General features: G+C 40.3%; 1 protein-coding gene across 6 annotated transcripts in view; it reads right to left on the minus strand.

Moving 5' to 3' along the window:
- Ttc17 (tetratricopeptide repeat domain 17) overlaps positions 1–24,489 on the minus strand; it is a 123,542-nt gene that overhangs the window by 65,104 nt on the left and 33,949 nt on the right. For all 6 annotated transcript variants that reach the window (XR_005973363.1, XM_041641319.1, XM_041641320.1 and 3 more), the window contains 7 exons: positions 22,580–22,692; positions 19,716–19,862; positions 17,093–17,208; positions 16,771–16,936; positions 15,193–15,270; positions 14,852–15,076; positions 12,069–12,255 (listed from right to left, as the gene is read on the minus strand). Coding sequence is in view for 5 of the 6 variants with exons in the window: in XM_041641319.1 (XP_041497253.1) it covers positions 12,069–12,255; positions 14,852–15,076; positions 15,193–15,270; positions 16,771–16,936; positions 17,093–17,208; positions 19,716–19,862; positions 22,580–22,692 (1,032 nt within the window). In the remaining variant the exon portion in view is untranslated. The remainder of the gene's footprint in view (positions 1–12,068; positions 12,256–14,851; positions 15,077–15,192; positions 15,271–16,770; positions 16,937–17,092; positions 17,209–19,715; positions 19,863–22,579; positions 22,693–24,489) is intronic.

A 24,489-nucleotide genomic window follows, 5' to 3' on the forward strand; every position in this document is an offset into this window, starting at 1 on the left:
GTCATCCAATAATCAAACCTGGGTTTAAATACACAGCACTCAATTTTTTAAAAGGTCTCCAGACTAGAAATTCATTTGTTTCCTATCATACAAAAAGCATTGCCAAAGGTACAAGTCACTTTAAAAAAATGTCAAAGAGCCCTCTGCCAGTGAGGGATGGATACTGCATGTATGTGTAGTGTGTGTATTTTGTCAATAACCTTTCTGAAAGAGGAAGACTCATGCAAATGCCACTGTGTGAGAGCAAAGTTTTATGTCCTGGTTAAATTTTCTGTCAACACTGTCACAAGCTAGTGTTATCTGAGAAGAGGGAACCCTTGTAGAGAAAATGCTTCTATCAGATTGCCTGTAGACAAATCTGCAGGGCATTTTCTTGATTAGTGATTCATATAGGAAGGTGAGCTTCTGAAGACAATTTCAGCCTTGGCACAGGGTCCTGGCTTGAGTAAGAAAGCAAGCGGGGAAAATCAGGAGAAGCAAGCCAGTTAACAAAACTCTGCTTTGGGGAGTCAAGTTCCTGTTCTGACTTCCCTCCATTAGGGACAGTGATCAGGACACATGAGTGGAAAAAAAGTACTTTCCTCCCCAAGTTGATTTTAGTTATGTTCTTCATCACAGCAACAGAAAGCAAACTAAGAAACTTAACATCACATGAGCTTAGCTGTCTCCAAAAAAAAACACCAGAGGTGAATGAAACCTTAAGATATAAGATGAGTCAAAGCCCAGTGAACGTGCCTAATAAACACTGAGTACACAGAAGCAGAAGCCAAGAGACTTGGGTACAAGTGCACTGACACTTACTCAGAGTCACAGGAGGGCGAGGACACAGGCCCAGTCACCCTGCTCACCTCACTCCTTGCTGTTGCTCTGCAGTCAGTTTGCCCTGAGTAGTGTGTGTTCAAGAAGTCACCAAGGCTCCTATTGCAGAGTAGAGCCCAAATACAAATGAAGATCTTGTCTAACTTTGCGATAACAACAACTTTCATAATACATCTGGTGCAGAAAGGAGGACCTGAGATGCAAAGCTCACTTAGTGCTCCCTAACAATACATCGTTTAGAAACGTGGGACAGCATCGCTAACAGTGCCGGCTGCTTGTGCTCCCAATGTCTCAGGTCTCATCTTTCTGAGAATACAAACTTGTGTCTTACTAATAAACATTATGCTTTCTATGACTGGCAAAGCTGCAGTGCCATCCATCCCGGCTGCCCTTGTTCTCAGTGTTAGCCATTCATACCAAGACAAGTCACACTGCAAATGTTTCCCAAAGTCTGCTTACCCTCCCCCATCAGTTCCATACTGTACTGTGGGAAACAATACAGGCTACACTACTATTGATCTTTCCTTTCAATCTGTTCCTCAGAACTGCAGTACCCATTCCTTGGCTATTGTGACACCTTGACAACTCAATTTTCATTTTTCTTTTCTTTCTCTCTTTTTTTTGGTGTGTGTGTGTGTGTGTTAAAGACAGGGTTTCTCTGTGCAGGTCTGGATGTCCTATAATTCATTCTGTAGATGAGGCTGGTCTCTAACTCACAGATCCTCCTACCTCTGCCTCCCAGGTTCTAGTATTAAAGGCGTGCACCCACCACTGCCTGCCAGTGTCTGTTTTTAAATGTTAGCATTTTGGAGACTCTGTTCTTGGCATTTAACACCCTGAATTCCCCTCCCCCTCTCCATGGGAACCTGAGGCAGTAAGTGAACATGGAGCGAACTTGTTACTCCAGTACAATACCAATGCTGGCTCGTTTCTCCTCTGAGCTTCCTTTTTTTGATTAGTGACACTAACATCTACCTACCTTGCAAAGTTAGAAACCTCTCTTGTCAACTCACATTCTAAACAACTATTTTCAGTCCCTCTTCCTTCATGGCATCTCTGCCACTCTCAGCTCCTTTTCACTGTGCTCTGACAATTCAACTCTTTATTGTGCTGAGAAGCAACCACTGTTATCCCACTAAATCTTTGAGCAAGCATACTTGGATGTTTCCTTGTATACTGTCCCTGTCCCATCTAGAGACGTCTTGGGTTCCTTTACTTTCCTGCTCTCCTTTCCACACTCTCTCCCTATAGAGGACTCAGTATTTTGAGATATAGTGAGCTCTTTCTTGCATCTTTCATTTCTCCCCTTTTATTTGATTTTCCTAAGGCAAATATGCTGCAATATATTCTATTTTTGTAAACATACAATCAAAACAAACATCCTCAATCTCACAATTATACCCGACTTTTTATACCCTCATAAAGCTTGTCATTCCATTTTCTCACTTTCTTCAAACCCCATTTCATAGAAAGTTTTAAAAGATTGCCAATAACCTCCAATGCTGGATTTATCCTGCCTTCACCTGACTCAGCACCCCAGGATGCTCCTACTGGTGTCTTGATTGCTCTTCTGAATACTCCTGACTTGTGGGTAAATACTCACCTTTACTCTTCCCTACTGTACTGTCTACTTCTTTCCAATTCTCCTGCATCTTCCCCTTGCCTAATGTAAGCTAAAATGCCTTACTAGTAATTGTTTATACATTCTCCATTCTATATCAGTTACTCAGGCACTTCCATAGAAGCTTGTTATGAAAAAAAACCCAGGTGCCTATGGCTCACAATCATGGTTTCTAGCCTGTCCTTCACTGACCATTATAATATTCATATAACCAACTGTCAACATCTCATCTTCACTTGGTAATTCCTGAGGAAATGCAAGCATAGTCTGTCTAGACACACAGCTCTGCTCCCTCAGCCTGCTCACTCAATCTTCATGCCTCCATGAACTCGTACCAGCTGTTTGGGAGCTGACTTCCTTGCCTTCTCTGTCATTCTCCACAATCTCCTTTTATGGATGTTCTTTTATCCTAAACATGATCATTTCTCCTGTGTCTGACTCAGGCCAATATTACTTTTAGGAACATGCGTGCACACATGTGCGTGCATGGGTATGTGTGTCTCTGTGTGTCTCTGCGTGTGTGTGCATATGTACACCCCTCAGCTTGCTGTGCAGGTAGAGGTGGAAAACAGAGAGAGACTTCTGTCCCCTTTATCTTATTTTTTGAGAAAGGGTCTCTCACTGAACCTGGAGCCCACTGGTTACTAGCTTGGCTAGCCTGTGAGCCTCTGGGATCCTGCTATATCTGCTCCAACACCCCCCTCCGCCCCCAGTGCCAGAGTTAACAGATGTACACCACAGCACCTGGCTTTTATATGGGTGGTAGGGATCTGAACTCAGGGCCTCAGGCTTAGGAAGCAAGGAGTTACTCTCTGAGCCATCTCCCAGCGTCTCTTATGGATTCTTTGGAAGTATCATCCTAAGTGGTCTTCAAGTCACCCCACCCTCACCCCACCACAATCTATTCTTCGCAGAAGAATCTCGTTAAAATGTAAAGTCAGTCACTTTATCACTGTTCAAAACCTTCCAAACATCTTGCTTTTGAAATGAATCCTCCAGTTATTAAAACAACTTGCCACACAATAAACACGAGGCTCTTATCTTCCCTTCATTTCTACTGCAAAGAAATCTGCTTATAAACTGTGTCTTCCTTGGCCAAGCCTTTGCAAAGACTAGTCTCTCTGAAGTCTTCTCCTGCTGTGTATGGGCATTGCATTGTCTCTGCCACCATGCCATTTCTTGGGTGGGATCCCCTGACATGCTTGTGCTGTTCCCCCGCAGCAGCACTCTTACCCTAAATAGTTACACTCGCCATCCATTCTCCATTTCTTACAACTAGAATGCAAGTCCACACGAGATAAAGCCTTGGTGCTTGCTTTCCAGGTCCTACAATATTTCCTGGCACAAAGTATTAGCTGAATGAATAAATAAGTCACATGCAAGTTCTTTAGATGAAAGAAATCAAATGCTACTCTGTTGCTTAAAGATTATATTCACAGCCTGGTGAGATGGCTCATGTGTAAAGATGCTTGACATGCAACCGTAGTGACTTAGGTTTGATCCCGAGAACTCACCCAATGGTGTCATCTGAGCTCCGCATGGGTGTCATGGGACATGTGCCCCAATCCACCATATTATACATACACAATAGCAAATAAATAAATGAAATTTTGAAGAAAAAAAAGAGCATGTTTGCCATCACTGTTGTGGAACCAGCATTTGCTGAGCACACATGACAGCCTGGGTTTTATTCCCAGCACTGTGTGGGGATAAGGGGAACAATAGATTATAGACACATCCACCACAGATCATTTATCATGTTCAATTTTTCTTAGGTATTATTTGGCTAGGACTCTGTTTCTCCACTTCCTTTTGCTGGGAACTTACTCCAGGGCCTTGCACATTCTAGAGAGGCCCTTTGACACTCTACACTCCCAGCCCAGGTTAGTAATCTATACTGATAGGATGGATGGTCGTGGAAAGAACTTGTATAAGGGTCGGTAGGCTCCTTTCTCAAAAGAAATAAAAATTTTTTACATGTAGGACAAAAGGTTTTCATTATAATTTAAGAAGGCTTGGAATGGTGGTTCATTCCTGTAAGCCCAGCCTTCAGGAGGATAAGGCCAGGGGATCACAAGCTTAAGTGCAGGCTGAGCTATACTGCAAGGCCCTGCCTAAGACTAAACAGTCAGGAGGTATTCACACATTGTCTTAGGGTTACTTTGCTTTGATGAAAACCAGGATCAAAAGCAAGTTCAGGAGGAAGGAGCTTATTTAATCTTACAGCTTGTAGTTCATCATGCTGGGATATCAGGACAGGAACTCAAGGCAGAAACCTGGAAGCAGGAGCTGATGCAAGGACCACGGAACAGTGCTGCTTACTGGCTTGCTCCACATGGCTTACTCAGACTGCTTTCCTACTGCACTGGCACTACTAGACCACGGGTGGCAATGCCCACAATGGGTTTGACCCCCATCAATCACTAATGAAGAAAATGCCCCTACAGACTTGCCTACAGCTGGATTTTAAGGGGACATTTTCTCAACTGAGAGTCCCTCTTCCCAAATGACTCTAGTTTGTGTCAAGCTGATATAAACCTAGTTGTGTCACATATCTTCACTGTTTTAACCCCACAAAATATAATTATACAATGTCCTAAAAGACAAAAATATGTTAAAAGATTTAACTGAATTATTTCTGTGTGTGTGTGTGTGTGTGTGTGTGTGTGTAGGCCAGGACAACTTTGGGAGTTGGATCTCTCCTTCCACCATGCAGGTCTTGGGTAATTCAATTTAGTATATCATGTTTGACTGCCTTTACCCACTGAGCCATCTTGCCGGCCCCAGAGATAAAAATTTTGTTCATAAAATCTAAGTACTGGGAACATCCAAAGAAAAGCACTGCTTGTTGACTTAACACATGTACAGTTACCAGTTTCCATGCAAAACCCAAAGCAATTCACATGCAGCAAACTAATGCACAAGTCTTGAAAAACATGCGTCTTGTGTATGCTTGTAGGGAGGGCGGTTAGAGCTTCATAATCTTCATAATCTACTGAAATCCATACTTTTCTGTATACACACACTTCTTGTAAGGGATGGCAACAAAAATGCAGGGATTATATTACTTTTATTAAACATCCTAAGAGTCAACAAACATGAATTCTACTACCATGGATGTGGCGGTGGTTTATTGTGTGTTTAAAAGCACGAAAACTAATGAATGAGTCAGACGGGCAGGAAGGCAGCGCTTGGGTTAGTTTCAGTTCTACTGACTGATCTTTGACCTGGGCAAATCATAACCTTTGTTTCTAGACCCATAAACTCACAGACTTTTTCTTATTCTTCCTTATCACATGGATGCATGTCAAAAGAATTATCTGGTAACTAACTAGAGTCCTTAAATTTTTTAAATTATTTTGTGAAAACAAATGGAGGTGGCCTAAATATATATAGAAGTTCTCCCCAAACTAGATCTATAAAAATATCTTAAAGACACACACACACACACACACTCTTCCAGCCATCCTTGTGAAGAGATGGTGAAGCAGAGGCTCTCAACTGCAGGTGGCATATACTGCAGAGTCTGCAGGAGGCAGCAACTTGCAACATTGCTTTCTTTAAAATCTTAATTATAGAACACTGTGCACAGCAAGCCATAAATCTACAGAAATTCTGGCTGTAGAAAACAGACTAAAATCTTATAGAATGAAATGTTATAAAAGAGATATTTATGTAAATGCATGTGATAAATGCAGAAATGCTGTAAGAAGAATACAAAGTCATCCACCTATACATTGCAAGCTACTAAATTTCACATACACAATTTAGAAATTGTTGCAAAGGCTACTTGCTGTAGAACAATGGTCTGATATCCTGTAAAGTTTTTTAAGTTGTACTGGTTTAATAAAATGCCGATTGATCAGTCGCCAGACAGGAAGTATAGGTGGGATGACCAGAACAGGAGAATTCCGTGAAGAGAAAGAGTCAGTCTACAGTCAACACAGAGGAAGCAAGATGAGACTGCCTGGCTGATAAAAGGTACCAAGCCATGTGGCTAACACAGACAAGAATTATGGGATAATAAAGTTATAAGAGTTAATAAGAAGCCTGAGCTAATAGGCCAACTAGTTTATGAATAATGTACACCTCTGTGTGTTTCTTTGGGCCTGAATGGCTATGGGCTCTGGAGGGACAGAAACCTTCCGTCAAAAAAATGGCACCAACATGGACAGCTAAACCCACTTAAAACCTGAGAGAGTTTGGGAAGTAATTCTAGACACAAAAGAACAGAGTTAAGCATGGTTTCTTGGTAGCAGCATTTTCTCACATGGGCTCTGTTTGCAAGAGGCAAGTGTGTCTCATTTAAGAGAGACTTCCTGACTCAGCTTTAGCTGCAAAAACCTTGCAGCCCTTTTAAGAGGACCCATCAGCAAACACTTAAATGGTGTTGATGAATAGCCAATAGCATGCTTCTTGGTAGTGGCAGGAACCTTGAAACTCCATACAGCTCTGGCAATAAACATGGCCAGTACCTCCGCCATGAGGCTAGACTCTCAGAAAGCTAAAGAATGGGGTGGATCCAGTGGTCAAACTGATGGCTTTAATTCTTGCCATATCAACTAGCAAATTAAAGATCATGTGGTCAGAAAAAGAGAGATATACAGTAAAGATAGAGTCAGATGAGAAAAAAAACCCTCTAAATGGTTTAGAGTGTTATTAAAAATATATGTAGGCTTGGGAGAGAAAAGAAAAAGGATGAAGTCCTTAAAAAGAGAGAAGGGGGAGAAAGAGGGAGAAGGAAGGGGAGGGAGGGAGGGAGGGAGGGGAGAGAGAGAGAGAGAGAGAGAGAGAGAGAGAGAGGTTGGGTGTGGTGGCACACACTTTTAATCCCAGCACTTGGGAAGCAAACAGGCAGATCTCTCTGAGTTCAAGGACAGACTGGTCTACAGAGTGAGTTCCAGGACAGTCAAAGATACACAGAGAAACCTTGTCTCAAAAAACCAAAAATTAAAAATAAAAATAAAAGAAATAGAGTTTAAAATAAAGCCATGCAAAGATGGAAAATACCCAGAGAATCTGGATACTGTATGTTATCATGTTTTCTTTGAATGGTTTGATGGCTGAGGAAGGAACAGCTGCTAAGACATTTAATTACAAATGCTGCTGGATTAATATAGCATATATATTTTGAAAGTGCTTTGACTTCAAAATTTAAGTCAAACTATATGTTAATTTGGAGAAGAGGTTTTGCTTTTGTTTCCACAGGAAATGAGAGGCTGTGGATTCATTCTGGGTTAAGAAGAATCAGGTTTGATCAAGGAAGACCCCCTGAAGAAATTTTCGATAGGAGCAGATGGCCCAGATGTCTAAGTTCTACTTCCAGAACAGTTTCAAGACTGCTGGCTGAGATGATCAAACCTCACAGAATACAGTCAGGACTTGATCATAACTCTCAATTTTCTTGCCGGACGGTGGTGGCGCATGCCTTTAATCCCACACTCAGGAGGCAGAGGCAGGCAGATCTCTGGGATTTCGAGGCCAGCCTGGTCTACAAGAGCTAGTTCCAGGACAGGCACCAAAGCTACAGAGAAACCCTGTCTCGAAAAACAAAAAACAAAAAACAAAAAAGGGAAAAAAACTCAATTTTCTTTAGGTCCCTATAAGATTATCAGCACCCACAATCAGCAGGGAGTAGCCTAGAAAACTATGCCCACATTCCCAAAAAATGGATTATAGATGTTTGTCTTTGTTTAAAATGTTGGTTGCAAGTTGTTATGGACAATGGTTAGGAGAAATGCTAAACATAGGAGATTCGATTCAGAGTTCTTGTTTTAAAAAAAAGAAGGGGTTGCTGTGAGGCAATGATCTTTTTTTTTTTTTTTTTTTTTTTTTTTTTTTTTTTTTTGGTTTTTCGAGACAGGGTTTCTCTGTGGTTTTGGAGCCTGTCCTGGAACTAGCTCTTGTAGACCAGGCTGGTCTCGAACTCACAGAGATCCGGCTGCCTCTGCCTCCCAAGTGTTGGGATTGAGACAATAATCTTATACTCTGTAAAGTTTTATAAGTTGTACTGGTTTAATAAAATGCTGATTGGCCAGTAGCCAGACAGGAAGTGTACGTGGGATGACCAGAACTGGAGAATTCTGTGAAGAGGAAGAGTCAGTCTACAGTCGACACAGAGGAAGCAAGATGAGACTGCCTGGCTTATAAAGGTACCAAGCCATGTGGCTAACACAGACAAGAATTATGGGCTAATATAAGTTATAAGAGCTAATAAGAAGCCTGAGCTAATAGGCCAACAACTTTATTATTAATATAGACCTCTGTGTGGGACTGAACGGCTGTGGGCCCTGGCAGAAACCTTCTGTCAACAACTACTGAATATGTATTATAAAGAAACTTGCCTAAAATTTTAAGATATGCTGATTTTATGTATGAATGATTCTGTAGAATATTTATTCACAGCTTCTAAATATCTAGTGTTAGGTAAACACATGTCTTGGTGCATTGGTGGTAAGCCATTGTTGAAGACATCACATACTTGGGTCAAAGAACAGTACTGATCTGGAAGCATCAACACTGCTAGCTAGCTTAAATAGTTCTGGAAGGTGCTATGCATGCTTCCAGAGAAGAGAAGTAGTCCTCAGTCCTCCTAAGCTGTGAACCTTGTGCACCACAATGACTGGCCTGGTAAGACATGCCTGCTAGTGCAGTGGTGCCAGGAATGTTGTGGGAGGAACCAACCATTGGCCTGATCCAATGAAACCCAAACCTGGCACAATTATTGGGCCAAAACCCTATGACTAAGTAGACCATAGGCCCTAGGAGAGAATCTATTTTTTTTTTTTTTTTTTTGGTTTTTCGAGACAGGGTTTCTCTGTGGTTTTGGAGCCTGTCCTGGAACTAGCTCTTGTAGACCAGGCTGGTCTCGAACTCACAGAGATCCGCCTGCCTCTGCCTCCCAAGTGCTGGGATTAAAGGCGTGCGCCACCACCGCCCGGCTCCTAGGAGAGAATCTAGTACTATTATTCTGCTAAATGGACACATTGTCAAACCTCTCCTAAAGATTTATCATTGTATCTGTAGACGAAGGTATCTCTTAACCCTCATCAGAGAAACTTCTATTTACAGTACGTAATGATCAACACAGAGAACTACAACTGGCCGAGACACATACACTATACTCCCTGCTTCAAAGACTCAGGGATCATTGTGGAAGGAGAGTGGAAAGAGTACTAGTCAAATAGAGTAGATGGCTACAAGGAAACAGTGTCTTCTGGATGTAGCAGGGCAGCTATACATCTGAACTAACAGTGGTTGTGACAGCATTCACAAGATCCGTGCAAACCTAAACCAGATCAAATAGCAGCATAAGGAGAGGAGTTGGGCGTCAAGTTCTACTTCCTAGTCAAAGAGCTGCTCAGAGAGAAAGGGTCAGTTCTTTCTAAGAGTATAGCCGCTGAAAAGTTGGCCATGCTCTAGTGGAAGGACACACACCCAAGAATATGTGGACAGCATAAATTGGCCTTGATGTGGGATGGGGCACAAAGGGAAGAGAGAGTGGCTCTGAGACGAGTTGGAGGAGGGAGGGTGAATATGATCATAATACATTTTACAAAATTCTCAAAGAAATAATAAAAACCTTTAAAAATCCAACCTTTTAAGTCTTCCTTTATAAAACACCTGAAGTGAGTTTGTTAAAATAGTACATAAAGAAAAATTCAGTAGTAAAATTCACTCAGTGTGATCACTGAGATTCACACCTAGGAATACTAGGGTAATGCCATGGTTAGACATTTTCCTGTTCACATGCTCACCATCTCAATACTGACTAACTGGGAGAGCCTGTTCTAGTAATAGGGCGAAGGCTTCATGGCTTACACAGTTAGTTACTTAGTGGAAAAGGATTAATCTTCTCCAGTTTTTGCTCATGAGTTCTCTCTGAAAGAACAATAGCAGTTCATCTTTCAAGTTAAATTGTTTTCTTTCATAGTTATATTGAACCTGAGGATATCATGGAGATAATCTAGACTAGCAGATGCTCCACATCTGATAAAGATGTGTCTCACATCACTTGTTCCTGGACAAGTTAGGCTCTTGGGGGACAAGCCCATCACAACTAAATTCCTTCTGTTTACAAGAGTGACAGAGGAATAAAGTGTAAGAAACAAAAACAAAACCAACAAAAACCTGAACACAAGTGTGTATCATTAACGCAAACGGAAATAATTTTCAGAGGAAGGCCACCAATATGTATAAACTTCCAGGAACCAAAGTGTTAAGAGAGGTGAGAGAAGAAGGCAAGGACATGAGTTTCTCCTAATAAAAGACCCTTAGAAAGGAGAACAAGGCTCTTCTTGGGTAAATGAAGAAGAACCAAACTTTCCCTTAGAAAGCTCTGAATACCTGGTATTTACTATAAATTTCTTTTAAATTACATTTTTATTTAATGCACACGTGTGTGTGTGTGTGTGTGTGTGTGTGTGTGTGTGTGGTTACACATGTGGAGGGTGGAGGACAACTGGTGGGAGCTGGTTCTCTTCTTACACCATGTGGGTTACAGGCACTGAACTCAGGTCTTTGGGATTGGTAGCATGTGCCTTTCCCTACTGAGCCATCTCAATGGTCTTCCTATAAATTTCTAAAGGCTTACTTTTACCCAGTTATCTATTATAACATAAATATCTCACTTAATTCTCTCAGCAAGTATGTGACAGTTTTTATTGTCTTTCTTTGCAAAGGTAATGATATGGTTTTTTTTTGTAGTGCAGAGTATGGCCCAGGCATGAATCTGTGTAATTCTAGTGTTGGCCACATGACTATTCCTTACTAAAATATTGTCCAGGCCTTCCGTATTCATGAGAACTCCAATTCATACCATGCCCAACACTGATACGCATCTGACCTATGTTATTATGCTGCTGACAGAGTTTGGTATTTAATAATGCAAGGACATTTATTCCCAATTCCATTACCATCCAGAGGCAGTCTGGTAAAGAGAATCAGGGAAATCAGTTTCTGTCTTAAGCCTATTATAAATTATCTAAGTCAGGTCACATAAACTGGGTGTCAGATTTGCTCAATTTTTAATATCCAAATTGAAGGAACTGGAATGGCAGCCCTTTACCTAAGCGTTACACTATAATCTGGACATCAGTGGACGTCCATTGCTGCTCTACCCAGCACCTGCTAGGTGCTGCAGATCCACACACGTGTAAACTGTTTCTGTCATAGTTCAAAGACTGACTGTGAAATAAACAATCTTCTCCTTATAGTGAAGGTTACTGGAGTTCATGTAACTTTTAGAAAGGTTTCATGCTAGCTCTACTGAGGAAGATAACCTTAAAGAGAAAGGACACTGTGATGTACTACTAAGTGGTTACTGTGACAGTGCAGAAAAACTGAGCCTACTCTAAAAGGTAAGAGCTGTTTTCAGGAACTAAGTATGTAGAACTGTGCTCATGACACATGCTGAGCTTCATGAGTTTCCTTTACTATGAATATCAGTTATGGTTAAACAGAGAGAAGACACATAACCTACCAATTTTACTGTATATTTTAGCCAGCATTTCTTAACCTGGAATTAGCTTTCTAAAATCCTGAGGAAGTTTCTAAACCATCTCCGTTCTTGCAATCATGACAAAAGCACTGGTTGAGCTAATTGTTCTGGCATTTAACAGGTACTTACCACTACAGACAGAAGAGGTGATGTTGTACAGAAAAGGGTAAAACTGCATGCAGCGGATCAGCTTCAAGCTGCTCTCACACTCTGGGCATTTGGTAGTTAACTTCAAGGCCCGCCTGAAGGCTTCAAGTGCCCCACTGACATTCTTCAGAGCAAGGTAAGCATTTCCCAGGCTCAAAAAGGTCAGGGGCTGAGAAGATAAGAAAAAAGAAATCAGCAGAATGTAAATGAACTTCTGTGTTTTGAGAAGCAGAAAACCTTCACAGTATACTTCTTTGAGCCTTTCTTAGGCTGCTCTGTAAAGGTTCCTGCTAACCTGTCCATGTTATTCACACCAGCCCACTCTAAACTGTGCAACAGACATAACCGGATCCTTAACAAAGATTAAAAACTACTAAAAGTTGTAACTAGTCTTAAATGTAATGTAATGAATTTCATATTACATATTAATATATCCTGGTATATTAATATATCCTGGTATATATTGGGTTGAGTAGCAACTCAATATATAAAACAAATAGAATGTCTCCAGTATTCCAGAGGTTCCCCACCTAAAGAAACCATTGTTGAGATATTGTGACTTCTACCACCACACATCAACTTTGCCCTTCGTGAAGTTCACAGGAATGGAATCAAACAGTGAGTTCTCTAACATATACATACAAAACACATTGCTCATAGCAGCTTCTTTTGCTTAATCTAGGATTAGTTCATGTTCCTAAACTGGGCCTATAGTACATGCCTACGACCCCAGTAATTGAAAGGCAGAGGCTGAGGGCATTGTGAGCTTTGAGGCCAGTTTGGACTACCACAGTGAGATCTTAGAAAACAAAACATTTTTATTAAAAGACTAAAAAATGTTAAGACAAGGAAGTGGCATTTTGAAATAAGGTAACCAGTTTTATAAACGGTAGTTCTGAGGCAATACACCGTTAGTAAAGTGTGAGCGCTACGGTCAGCATCCCCAGGCTCAAATCTGAGCTGGTAGGCTCTGGTGCCTTTCAGTCTTTGGGAACATTAACTCATCTACAAAGGGAGAAATCCACCTCCTAAGCTGTTCTGCTGATAAAATGGACTATTATATGTAAAACACCTGGAGGGTACCTGGCTCTAGGAGAAAAAAAAATCTCGTATAAGAAAGCAAATGATGTGCCCAGTTCAGGTGAAGACATATGAGGATTTGTAGCTCTTGCTTACGATCATATGTATGGGCCCAAACTTTTTGCTGGACTCTCTGGCTATGTAACTGATAACCACAGTTATCAAGATATTTTCTCTTTCACTGACTTATTAATTAATTTCAGTGCTAAGATAGTTACCTGGTAACTATCTTACCAGGCTCTGGTAAAAACCATTATTAACAATAGTTATTAAGACTGTCAGCTACCTAGTAAGTCATGGTAGCATTCCAATCTATGGATTAGTCTTTTTTTTTTTTAAACCATTTAAAACTAGATAGTGACAGTTTTTTAAATGTAGTAAGCTTTAAGGTTCACTATGAAATACTTGTAATTCCTGGTTCTAGGTGAGTATTCCCAAATGCTCACGCTGGGTTGGGAGTGTTGGTAAGGTATATTTTTGCTACACTCATTCTGATTCACTGATTTTCTCTTTATCTTGTAGAAGTACCATAGCACTTCATAACTAAAATTTACTTATAATTTTAAATACAGAAAGACAAGTGTTTTTTTTTTCTTCAGAAAAATGTTCCGTAGCTGCTTTAGCTGGTAGCAGAGGCAAGTGAACACAGGGAGAATTATGGACCACAGCAGCACAAGGCCTTCCATGGGTATGCCTTCTTCATCACACCCTGGCACATGCGTATCATCTATTCTCACTGTACCTTGTCTGCTACAGAGCAAGCACTGGATAATAACTGATGGACTTACTAGCAACCTGACCCGCTGGAAAGTATAGAAATTAAAAAATTATGCTTAAAATTCAGTTGTAAATTTATGAACACTCAATAGGTAACATCCTATATTTAGAAATTTAGTTTTAGAATACCTTAAAGAAATCTGAGCTATTTATACCCTTGTCTTGTAAAGGATTCTCTGGAGATAAAATATATAATCATTTAGGTGTTAGGAAAGGGCAACTTAATTGTGTGTGTGTGTATTACAACTGCATTTCATCAAAAATTTATGTGATAAATCAATAAGATGAATTATAATGTGGCACCTTAAAAATAAGAACTAAAAATAACAAAGCAGTCATATTGGGCATGCTCTACCACTGAGTTCCAGTTCCAGTCCCCTATTATTTCCTACCAAAACAACTGTTTAACTGTGCTTTGTCTCAGATACCATAAATATATTTATAAATCAAAAAACTCCATCTGTAAAATGCACGATACTGAGCAAGGTACATTCAGAGATGAGGGGATAAAATAAGAGCAGGTGTTGCAGACTGACATAGAAAGTGACAGTATATTTTCATAGCTGCAGAATTTTTATTTACATGCAAGCTTTAAAAAAAGCCAACTGAGAATTGTTAATTCCATTCATTTAAAGAAAAAGGCGAGCATGATGGTACATGGCTGTAATCTTGGGTCACGAGGATGAGGCAGGGGAATTGTGAACTGAGGAGAGCTCTGGCTATAGCCTGACCTGTCTCAAAATAAATAAATAAATATCAAAGTAAAATATATTTTTTTTGAACTATGCAAACTCTACCCTGAAAAGCAAACTTGACCGTTTTTATACCCCTCCTAGACACAAACAAAGTGCACTCTGTAACCAAGCTGTTCTCACAGCTTGTAAGATGGTAAGAAAGGAGTGTCTCACCTCGGAGCTGTTGACAACCAGTGCTTGCAGGAGCAGCTTAGTAGCATCAAGATGAAGACCGTAATGAATCAAAAGGTTGGCCAGGTTGACAAGAGGAATGTCCTGGTACTGAAGCGGAGCTAAATTCAAAGCCCTCTGAAGGCAAGCGAAAGCGAAAGTGCTGTTTCCCACAGCTCTCCAGTACAATCCTGCTTCATTCAGAATGAGCCAGATCGGAGCATTTGGCTGAGAATGTCAAAGTACAGTACTCGTTCTAAATAGAATCTTTAACAAATACATTAAAAACTTTAATTACACTTAGTAAGTATTTAAGCTTTAGATACCGTAAACAAATGACTTACCTTGTTAATAGCATGAAATAAAAAGGACCCAATTTCTTCTTCTGGGACAGTATAGTTTTTAATACGGGAAAGCAAAATCTGAAAATATCAAAAGAAAGACTGACTCAATTGAAAATAACAGGGAAGGCATTTGGAAGAATCTCTATGATAGCAATCTTTAAATGAGTGCCTCAAAATTTTATTTATAAATAAATAAATAAATTTATTTATATATTATTTATGAATAAATAAAATGAATTTATTCATTCATTGTGCATGACTGTGTTTATGTTTTGTGTGTGTTCCTATACATATATGTGTATGTGGAGGTGAGAGGTTGATGCAGAGCGTCTTCCTCTTCTCTGTCACTCTCAGTCTTACTGAACTTGGAACTCACTGATTTGCTAGACTAGCTGACCAGTAAATGCCAGGAGTTCTGCTGCATTCACCCATCCCTAGAAAATGGGAGATTATAAACTCAGTGTTTTACGGAGGTCCGGGGGTCTGAACTTAGGTCCCCACGCTTGTGCGGCAAACACTAAACCCACTGTGGCGTCTCCCCAAGAACATTACTCATGTATAACCATATATGCAGGAGTTTATTAACATACAACAAGTAATCATCAGCTCACATATATGCTCTAGTGTCCGCCAATTATGAAAGTTACAAGATTTACATACATTCTCTGTTTCTGTCTGTTTGTCTCTCTTTCTAGTAAGTGTACAGAATCTAAGGAGCAATTCTGCAGAATCAACAACAGGCACTACTGGGTATACTAAAACTCTGCACTCGTCCCAAGCTGGAAAGGACCAGAGCTCAATCCAGCAACTTTATCTTCTGCAGTGTTTGTGTACTTGTGAGCCACTCTAAAGAACGTTGTGCCTTAAAGCATGTTTTGTGTTCTAAGAACCAACAACAGTACCTGGTAAACGATCACTTCTCTGCTCTAGTGAATGTGCACTCAGTTTAAATCGACGGCACCAAATTAGTTGCCATGGTCTGTTTTTCCACAGAAAGATACTGCTTTGATTTGTAGTTTTAGAGTAGTTACATTTGTTAAAATATGATAATATACATATTATCTCTGGAGAATACATCTATCTATGTTAACAAAGTACTCTTAGTCATACACAACTAATAAGATCTAAAGGAAATAGCATTAACAGAATTTATTCATAATTTTGCTGGATGGCTATCAAATTAATAGATTCCCAAGGACCTCATGTAGGTCCGAGGCAAATGACAACGTCAGAGAGCAGGAGAACTTTCAAGCTTTTAATTCCCGAGGCAGCTGAGAGGGCACAAAGCTAAGCTGAAATAGTCAGGACGGCCTCCATTGGACAGAGTTCTATGTCTCGCGTCTTCAGAGATCTCTAGTTAGAGGCACTGACAGTGCTCAGCCGGACTCCATACACTGCTGCCCCAGGGAGCATTTCTTGCTGCTCTGTGGTTAAGAAGCACGGCTGCCATCTCAGTCATCTCATAAATTCTGAATGCTACTTTAGTTTCTCAGACTGAAAACTAAGCACCTTCCTTCAAGTTTCTGTTCCATCTAAGAGGCTTCCAAAGTCACCCAGAGCAGCCTAAGTGAGCCTTACTTTGCGGGCATGGTCATCGGGTATTTTGGCTTTCAGATCCATGCGGACCTCTAATTCTTTGACTAAGTAGGACAGAGTGTGGCTTTTTCTGGAATCAGTTATGGAACAGTCAGGGGTTTTGGCCTCTTCTTCTGAAGAATAATCAGCACTGGTCAGTTCGTGGATCCTGGCGTAAGAAAAAGGAAAAAGATTCATATTTTCAAAGTTTGGGTGAGTTCAAGACAAAGACTTAACCTTTCAAGTCCAAGGCTGGTGCTCTCAAAGAACCGCCAGGAGACAATCATGCAGAATCAGGTGCTTTGCCAAATCCACCAGCACTTGCCTGAGTCCTTTGTTTTCTGGAGGCAGAAAGTATGTTGGCAATTCTCCACCAAGGGGGACTCTGGGATAGCTGTCTCTACAATCTGCTCTTTTAGGCCAAAGAATATGTTGTTTATCCTATGAAAGAAACAAATCTTGTCATAGATTACTTTAGACTCACCATTTCTACATGGTAAATGAACTGTCAAAAGAATCAGGCATTCTAGGGGCTGGAACAATGTTTCAGAGGACCCATGTTTCATTCCCAGCATCCACATGGCTGCTCACAACTATTTCTAACTCCAGTTCCAGGGAATCTGAAGCCCTCTTTTGATCTACATAGGCCACTTCACACATGTAATGCACATATATGCAAGCAGACAAGACATTCATATACATAAAAATAAGAAAAAAAAATCTAAAAATATTAAAAAAATAATTTAGATATATGTGGTGGCTTGACTAAGAACGACTCCATAGAGTCATATATTTGAATGATTAGTCACCAGGTAGTGACATTTGAAAGGACTAGAAGAATTAGGATTAACGGCCTCGTTGAAGGATGTATATCATATGGGGGTGATTTTGAGGCTTTAAAAGCCCATGCCAGCCCAGTGTCTTTCTCTCTGCTTGAGGATTAGGATGCTAACTCTTAACTATTTCTCCAGCACCATTCCTGCCTGCTGCCGTGCTCCCTCCTAGGATGATAATGGACTAAATCTCTGAAATTGTGAGCAAGCCCCCACTTAAACGTCTTCTTTTATAAGAGTTGCTTTGGGGGCTGGAGAGATGGCTCAGGGTTAAGAGCACTGCCTGCTCCTCCAAAGGTTCTGTGTTCAATTCCCAGCAACCACATGGTGGCTCACAACCATCTGTAATGATGTCTGGTGCCCTCTTCTGGCCTGCAGACATACACACAGACAGAATATTGTATACATAATAAATAAATAAATGAAAAAAAAAAGAGTTGCTTTGGTCATGGTGTCTCTTCACAGCAGTAGCAGAGTAATTAAGACAGTATACAAGAATGGCTGAACAAAAAAGTAATATTTTCAAATAAATGTGGGCACTCTGGATGATTTTACAATAGTCCTTCTACCAGATTTGTAGTCTGACTTATTCTATTTGTTTCTCCACAGACTGACTGTATGCAAGGCAGGCGTATGTATGTCAGCTAAGGCACTGAAACACAAGGACAGACTGGCAGCATCACTAGAGAGAAGAGCAAGACTCAGCCTTATATGAACAGAAAGCCTTGCTGTTCCAGTTGCTGATGGATCCCATAAAATTTTCAAATGAAACCAATAATGTGCTTGGTACCATAAGAGGAAGGAAATACGTCACTAGGAAAGTCACTGGTCACTTACGGTCACCCGAGCCTGAAGTTTAGCCTATCTATCTCCGGACTCTGTATAATAATGGTACATGCTTTGGAGGTGCAGCTTGTAACTTGTACCTGAAAGCATATATAATCTCCTAATATTGCAAAACAAACAAACCCCAACCAAAAATCTTTGTTCAAATGTCAAAACTTGATAATCCTGTTTCAGCTTTCCAACAATTCCTTTAGAAATTTGTAAAATGTTCATTTTTCTACATATAAATGACTATAGTAAAGGCCTACTAATCCAAATTTTAAGGATTTTGTATTATATAATGATTAAACCTAATGACTGAATTGTTAGAATAAAAAATAGCCAATTAAATTCTGAAATTTGAGTGGTGAATAAAACGTACACATTTTTGTCCTCATGTTCTGGATAACATACAATTTCTTCATGGTAGCCTAGAAATATATTTACCAGTGCATTTACTGTACGCATCTTGCACTAGCATAAAGCTTCAAGAGGGCAAGAAGTTATCTACTATGTCCTAGTATCAGCCTAGCACCCAGTACTGACTGAATAAGTAAAGAAGACACAGGCTAGAAATTATACCCAGCATATAAAACTGGAATCAGGGTTTTTATCTGCCCCAGTGGATGATGAGGAACTCAGCAAAGATCTTCCTGACTCAATTCCCTAACAGAATGCCTTCCATTTAATAGTAAGTTTACTCAGTGTGTGCTACATGAGGCTGGACAGTGTCGGGGCCACACTAACCACTGCAGTAGACAGCCACATCTTAATACTATGCCCACATTCCCAAAAAATGAACTATGGATATTTTCCTTTGTTTTTTTTTTTAAAGAGGGGGAAGTGGTGCAGGAGAATCGTCTGTATTCTGTCAATCATGTTTTAAATAAACGCTGATTGGCCAGGCAGGAAGTACAGGCAGGGGGTCAACCAGACAGGAAGTAGAGGCAGGACAATGAGAACAGGAGAATGCTAGGAAGGAGGAAGCCCATTCCTCCAGAGTCCAGCCCAGATCACCGAAGAAACAAGATGTGACCTGCCCCACTAAAAAAGGTACTGAGCCATGTGGCTAACATAGATAAGAATAATGGGCTATATAAAGTTATAAGAGTAAATAAAAAGCCTGAGCTAATGGGTCAATCAGTTTATGACCTAATGTAGACTCTCTGTGTGATTTTCTCTGGGACTAAAGGGCCGGGGGACCGGGTGGGACAAAAACCCCAACGAGCCCGGCCCTCATGTTACAACGTCTGCTGGAAAAAATACCTTTATCATTCTCTACACACTTACCCTGTATGCATCAGAGTCACGGCCCCATACCCAGAGGACAGAATGGGCTACAGGGGAAGACTTGGTAGACTCACTGACATCACTCTGATTTGTAGGGACATCAAAGTTCACAGACATCATACTGGAGGTTGATGAGTCATCACCAAACTAGAAAATGAAAAGTTTAAATCAATTCTGAGTGGAAGTGGAATTATGAGGGAGGTTTTACTTAAACCAAAAACCTAGTGAACATTCATCAGCAGTCCAACAGAAATTCAGAAAGCAGGTCAGCAATAAGCAATAGGATCATTTACTCCTTAGAACTATGTCCCGACAGTATTCTCATGGATGTGCACTGCAGTTAGCAACTTCCATGCAACTTTGCCATAGAAGGTGAGAAAAAGCATGAATTGTCTTCCTGTCCTTTCACTTCCTTTTTTTTATGGTTTTCCTAGTTTAGATTCAACGGTTAACTAATTAGGCAATTTACTTCTCTCCCATGCCAAAACTAAAATGGTTATTATTCTATAAAACTAGTTCTACAGTTAGAATCAAGGAAGGTGAAGGAAGTATTCTTAGGAGTTGGAGAGACAAGTCAGAGATTAAGAGCACTTACTGCTCTTGCAGAGGACCTGGTTAGGTTCTCAGCACACACATAGTGGCTCACAACTTCAGGGAATCTGAAACCCTCTTCTGGTCTCTGCAGGCACCAGGCACACATATGATGCACATTATCTACATGCAGGCAAGCACTCATACACATAAAAACTACTAATACAATTTTTAAAAGTATTCTTAAGGCTTTTATGTAGCTGTCATTTAGAGATTATCAACTGTTGCCAATTCTATACAATCTGTAGAGCTACAGAGGGGAAACTAAAACTGAAGGACCACACACATACAGTTCTGCTCCAAACAAAGATAAATTATTTGCTACACTTGTAAGACATCCTGGTTCTACTGGTGTCATATAGAGAATGATGAAAAGACCATCGGAGGGAAGGCATAGGGAAGACATGAGAGAAAGGAGCAAGCATGCTAACTTTGTACTTCCAGGTCTCATGAATAGAAACACAATCTTCTGCTATACAGAAGTGTTATACCTGAAAGGACACTGCTCTAGGGCAGTACTGAATCTACCAGGACATCCAAAGGTCATACTGGATTTCAGTCATATTTCTAAACCTTTTTTCCTCTTTAGAATGCTTGGGCTGACAACAGTGAGATACACTCTAGGATGGTATGAGTCTTTACTCACTGACAAACATGGAGGAGTGCTAGTGACTGGTCTGTGGAAATCAGAGGAGCATTTGCTCCACCATGCTGCTGCCCATCCTGAAAAGCCCATATATCTTAGTTTCTTACTACTTGTGGCAGTTTGAATGTAATTGGTCCCCGTAAGCTCACTATTAGGAGGTGTGGCCTTGTTGGAGGATGTGCGTCATTATGGAGGTGGGCTTTTGGGTCTCATTCATATATGCTCAAGTGATGCCCAGTGTCTCAGTTCACTTCCTGTTGTCTGTGGATCAAGATATAGAACTCTTAGCTCCTTCTCCAACACCGTCTGTCTGAATGTTGTCATGTCCCACCATGATGATAATGGACTGAATCTCTGAACTGTAAGCCACCCAATGAAATCTTTTCCTTTATAAGCATTACTGTAGTCATGATGTCTCACCACAGCAATAGAAAGCCTAACTAAGACACTATTCCTATTAATGTTGTCTGGGGTTTTTCAAATTAAAGGGATCAAATTTGCTTATGATTTGTCCCCTAGAAATGTTTTCCTGACTCTTATTTTAACAGTTTGTCTCTGGAAATTTCTTTAGGATAGTGCACAATGAGTCTTACGAAGGACAGGATAAATGCTGGTTTTGTTTTTATAGCTTTTCTATGACCATTAATCTGGTTGTGCTGCACCCTTTATTATTCTCCCAGCAAGAGTTCATTGTATTTACATACTCTCTCTTGCAAAACAGACAGGCTAGAATGTTCACACATGTGTGAATGAGTTGTGTTGTGTATATATGCATACAGAGATGGTTAGAGAAAGCATACTCCTAGCAACGGTACTTAATAACTATTTTTTTTAGTGGCAATATAACTTCATTGGTATTTCTGGATGGGCAATACAATGGAATTTTAGGAAAGAGATGGTTTTCTCTTCCACATTTTATGTACTCATGTCTTAGAACTGTGATTCTCACTCAGAAGGCAGACACAAGCGGATTTCTGTGAGTGCAAAGCCAGCCTGGTCTACAGAGTGAGTTCCAGGACAGGCTCCAAAAGCTACAGAGAGAAACCTTGTCTCAAACACCCTCCCCCTCATAAAAGAAAAACAAAACAAAACAAAACCAAAAACCCAAGGAAACAACAACAACAACAACAAAAAACAGTGATTCTCAACCTGTGGGTCACGCCCCCCCACAAGGTTGTACATCAGCTATTTACATTATGATTCATGACAGCAAAATTAGTTACAAAGTTATAATGAAATAATTTTATAGTTGGGGTCACTATAACATGAAAAAGTATATTAAAAGGTCACAGTATTATGAAGGTTGAAAATCACTGGCTCAGGGGATAAATTAAAACTGAGTCAAACAGTAGTAACAGTCAAGTCTAACTCCCATAACAAAGAGGAAAAGAATCAAATGCACATGAATAGAGACACAGTGCTAGTACTATAAAAATGGAATGTTATCCATGCAACTGATAATTCACAACAAAATCTGCCTTCATACACTTAATAGACAATAAAAATCTTAAAAGCATTAAAAGGTAGCCACACATTTTAGCAAGTGAGTTTACAAGAAGTCAAAGGAATAAAACATGATATATTTATACATAAGTCAGTAAGAACTAGAAGAGACGAAGAAAAGGACCTGAACATAGTCCACATTCTCAAAGATATCTCCTCGATGGTAGCGCACAGGTTGGTCCCACTGGCAATGCAAACTATGCTGCTGGTTGACCAGACGGCATATCTGATGATTTCCTGGGGCAAGAAGAAGTTACACAAATGATGAGCAAGGTCGCGCAGTGACAGCTTTATCTTAGTAAGTCTCGGAGTTTTACTATTGTGCCCCTTTCTTAGCCTTAAGAGTATTCAGGCTACCTACACAGAGAAACACTCATTAATAGGTAATTAAATGAAATAATTAAAGAAGTCCCAGGTCAGGGTTGGAGGGATGGCTAAGCAGTTATGAGTGCATACAGCTTTTCTAGATGACCGGAGTGGTCCTCACCACTCATACCAAGTGGATTTCAACCACTGGCTCTCCAGCTCCAGGTAGATCTGACACCTTGGCTGATGAGAACACCTGTATTCATGTGCTGCTCATACTGCCCCGCACATACACATAATTATAAACAAATCTTTAAATCATGGTTTCTCTCTATAGAAAACAAGGAGAGATTAACCCCATTAGTTAATTATCATAGCAATTACATTCTGTCCATGTTGATTACATGGTTTGAAGAGACCATCTATCTGTACAGAGAGAATTTGCTGCACATAGTTCCTAATTTTGTTTCAAATGCCTATCTGAAAGCTCAGGTTCCATTTAGTACAGATTGATCACTAAATAATCCTAAAACCTGAATATATTCTTTATTCTCAAAATGGCAAAGAGAAGCCGTGAGAGGGACTGTAAAATGAATGACAAATGGTCACAGCTAAGGTCCAATGCTTGAGTCCTTCGAGATGAACATACTTGTAAGAGAGGAGGGAATAATTGAAGGCAGTCTATGCCTTTGTTCTCTGCTGCTGAGTTGTCAGATATGTTCCCTTGGGATTTAATCATGAACAAAATAGTCTAGATATAATCAAATCATCGATCTCTTTCCAACCTAAGTTCTAGACTAGTGGCTCTGTTTTGGGGGAAACAGACTTCAAGAGAGGCTAACAAAGTGATGCATTGCCTTCTCCTAAAGAGAGACAGACAGACCACACATGTGTGATTCTATGGACAACTGTGGAAACAGACAGACCACACATGTGTGATCCTATGGACAACTGTGGAAACAGACAGACCACACATGTGTGATCCTATGGACAACTGTGGAAACAGACAGACCACACATGTGTGATCCTATGGACAACTGTGGAAACAGACAGACCACACATGTGTGATCCTATGGACAACTGTGGAAACAGACAGACCACACATGTGTGATCCTATGGACAACTATGAAAATGACTTTGGAACTCCCTTGCAGCTTACCTACTGACCTAGGCTACGATTTCCCACTAATTCTAGTCTAAACTCCTATTTCTAAAATAGTGTTTGTTTTTACGGAAGCAAGGGAAAACCAACATTTCCTTTGGTAGAGTACACACATGTTGTTTCTAGCATTTCTCTGTGTTGGCTTAGAGCAGTGGTTCTCAACCCATGGGTCATGACCCTTTGAGCAATCTTTTCATAGGAATTGCATATCAGATATTTATATTGCAATTCATAACAGTTACAAAATTAGTTATGAAGTAGCAATGAAAATAATTTTATGGTTGGGGTCACCACAACATGAACTGTGTTAAAGGGTCACAGCATTAGGAAGGTTGAGAACCATTACCTTTGCTGCCTGCAGTACAGTGTTTGTTATGAGGGCAGGAGCTCAGCTCCATCTCATACATCCTGAGTCAGAAATTGGGCTGTACCAAGATCTCTAGGAGAATGATATATACATTAAAGATGGCTCAGTTGTTAAAAGTACTTGCTGCTCTTGCAGTGGACACAGGAGTGGTTCCTAGCACCCATACTAGGAATCTCACAACTGCCTAGCACTGGCTCCA

This window comes from Microtus oregoni, unplaced genomic scaffold, assembly GCF_018167655.1.
Source record: "Microtus oregoni isolate MIOR12 unplaced genomic scaffold, Mior012 000068F_ref0000429, whole genome shotgun sequence".
Taxonomy (NCBI): domain Eukaryota; kingdom Metazoa; phylum Chordata; class Mammalia; order Rodentia; family Cricetidae; genus Microtus; species Microtus oregoni.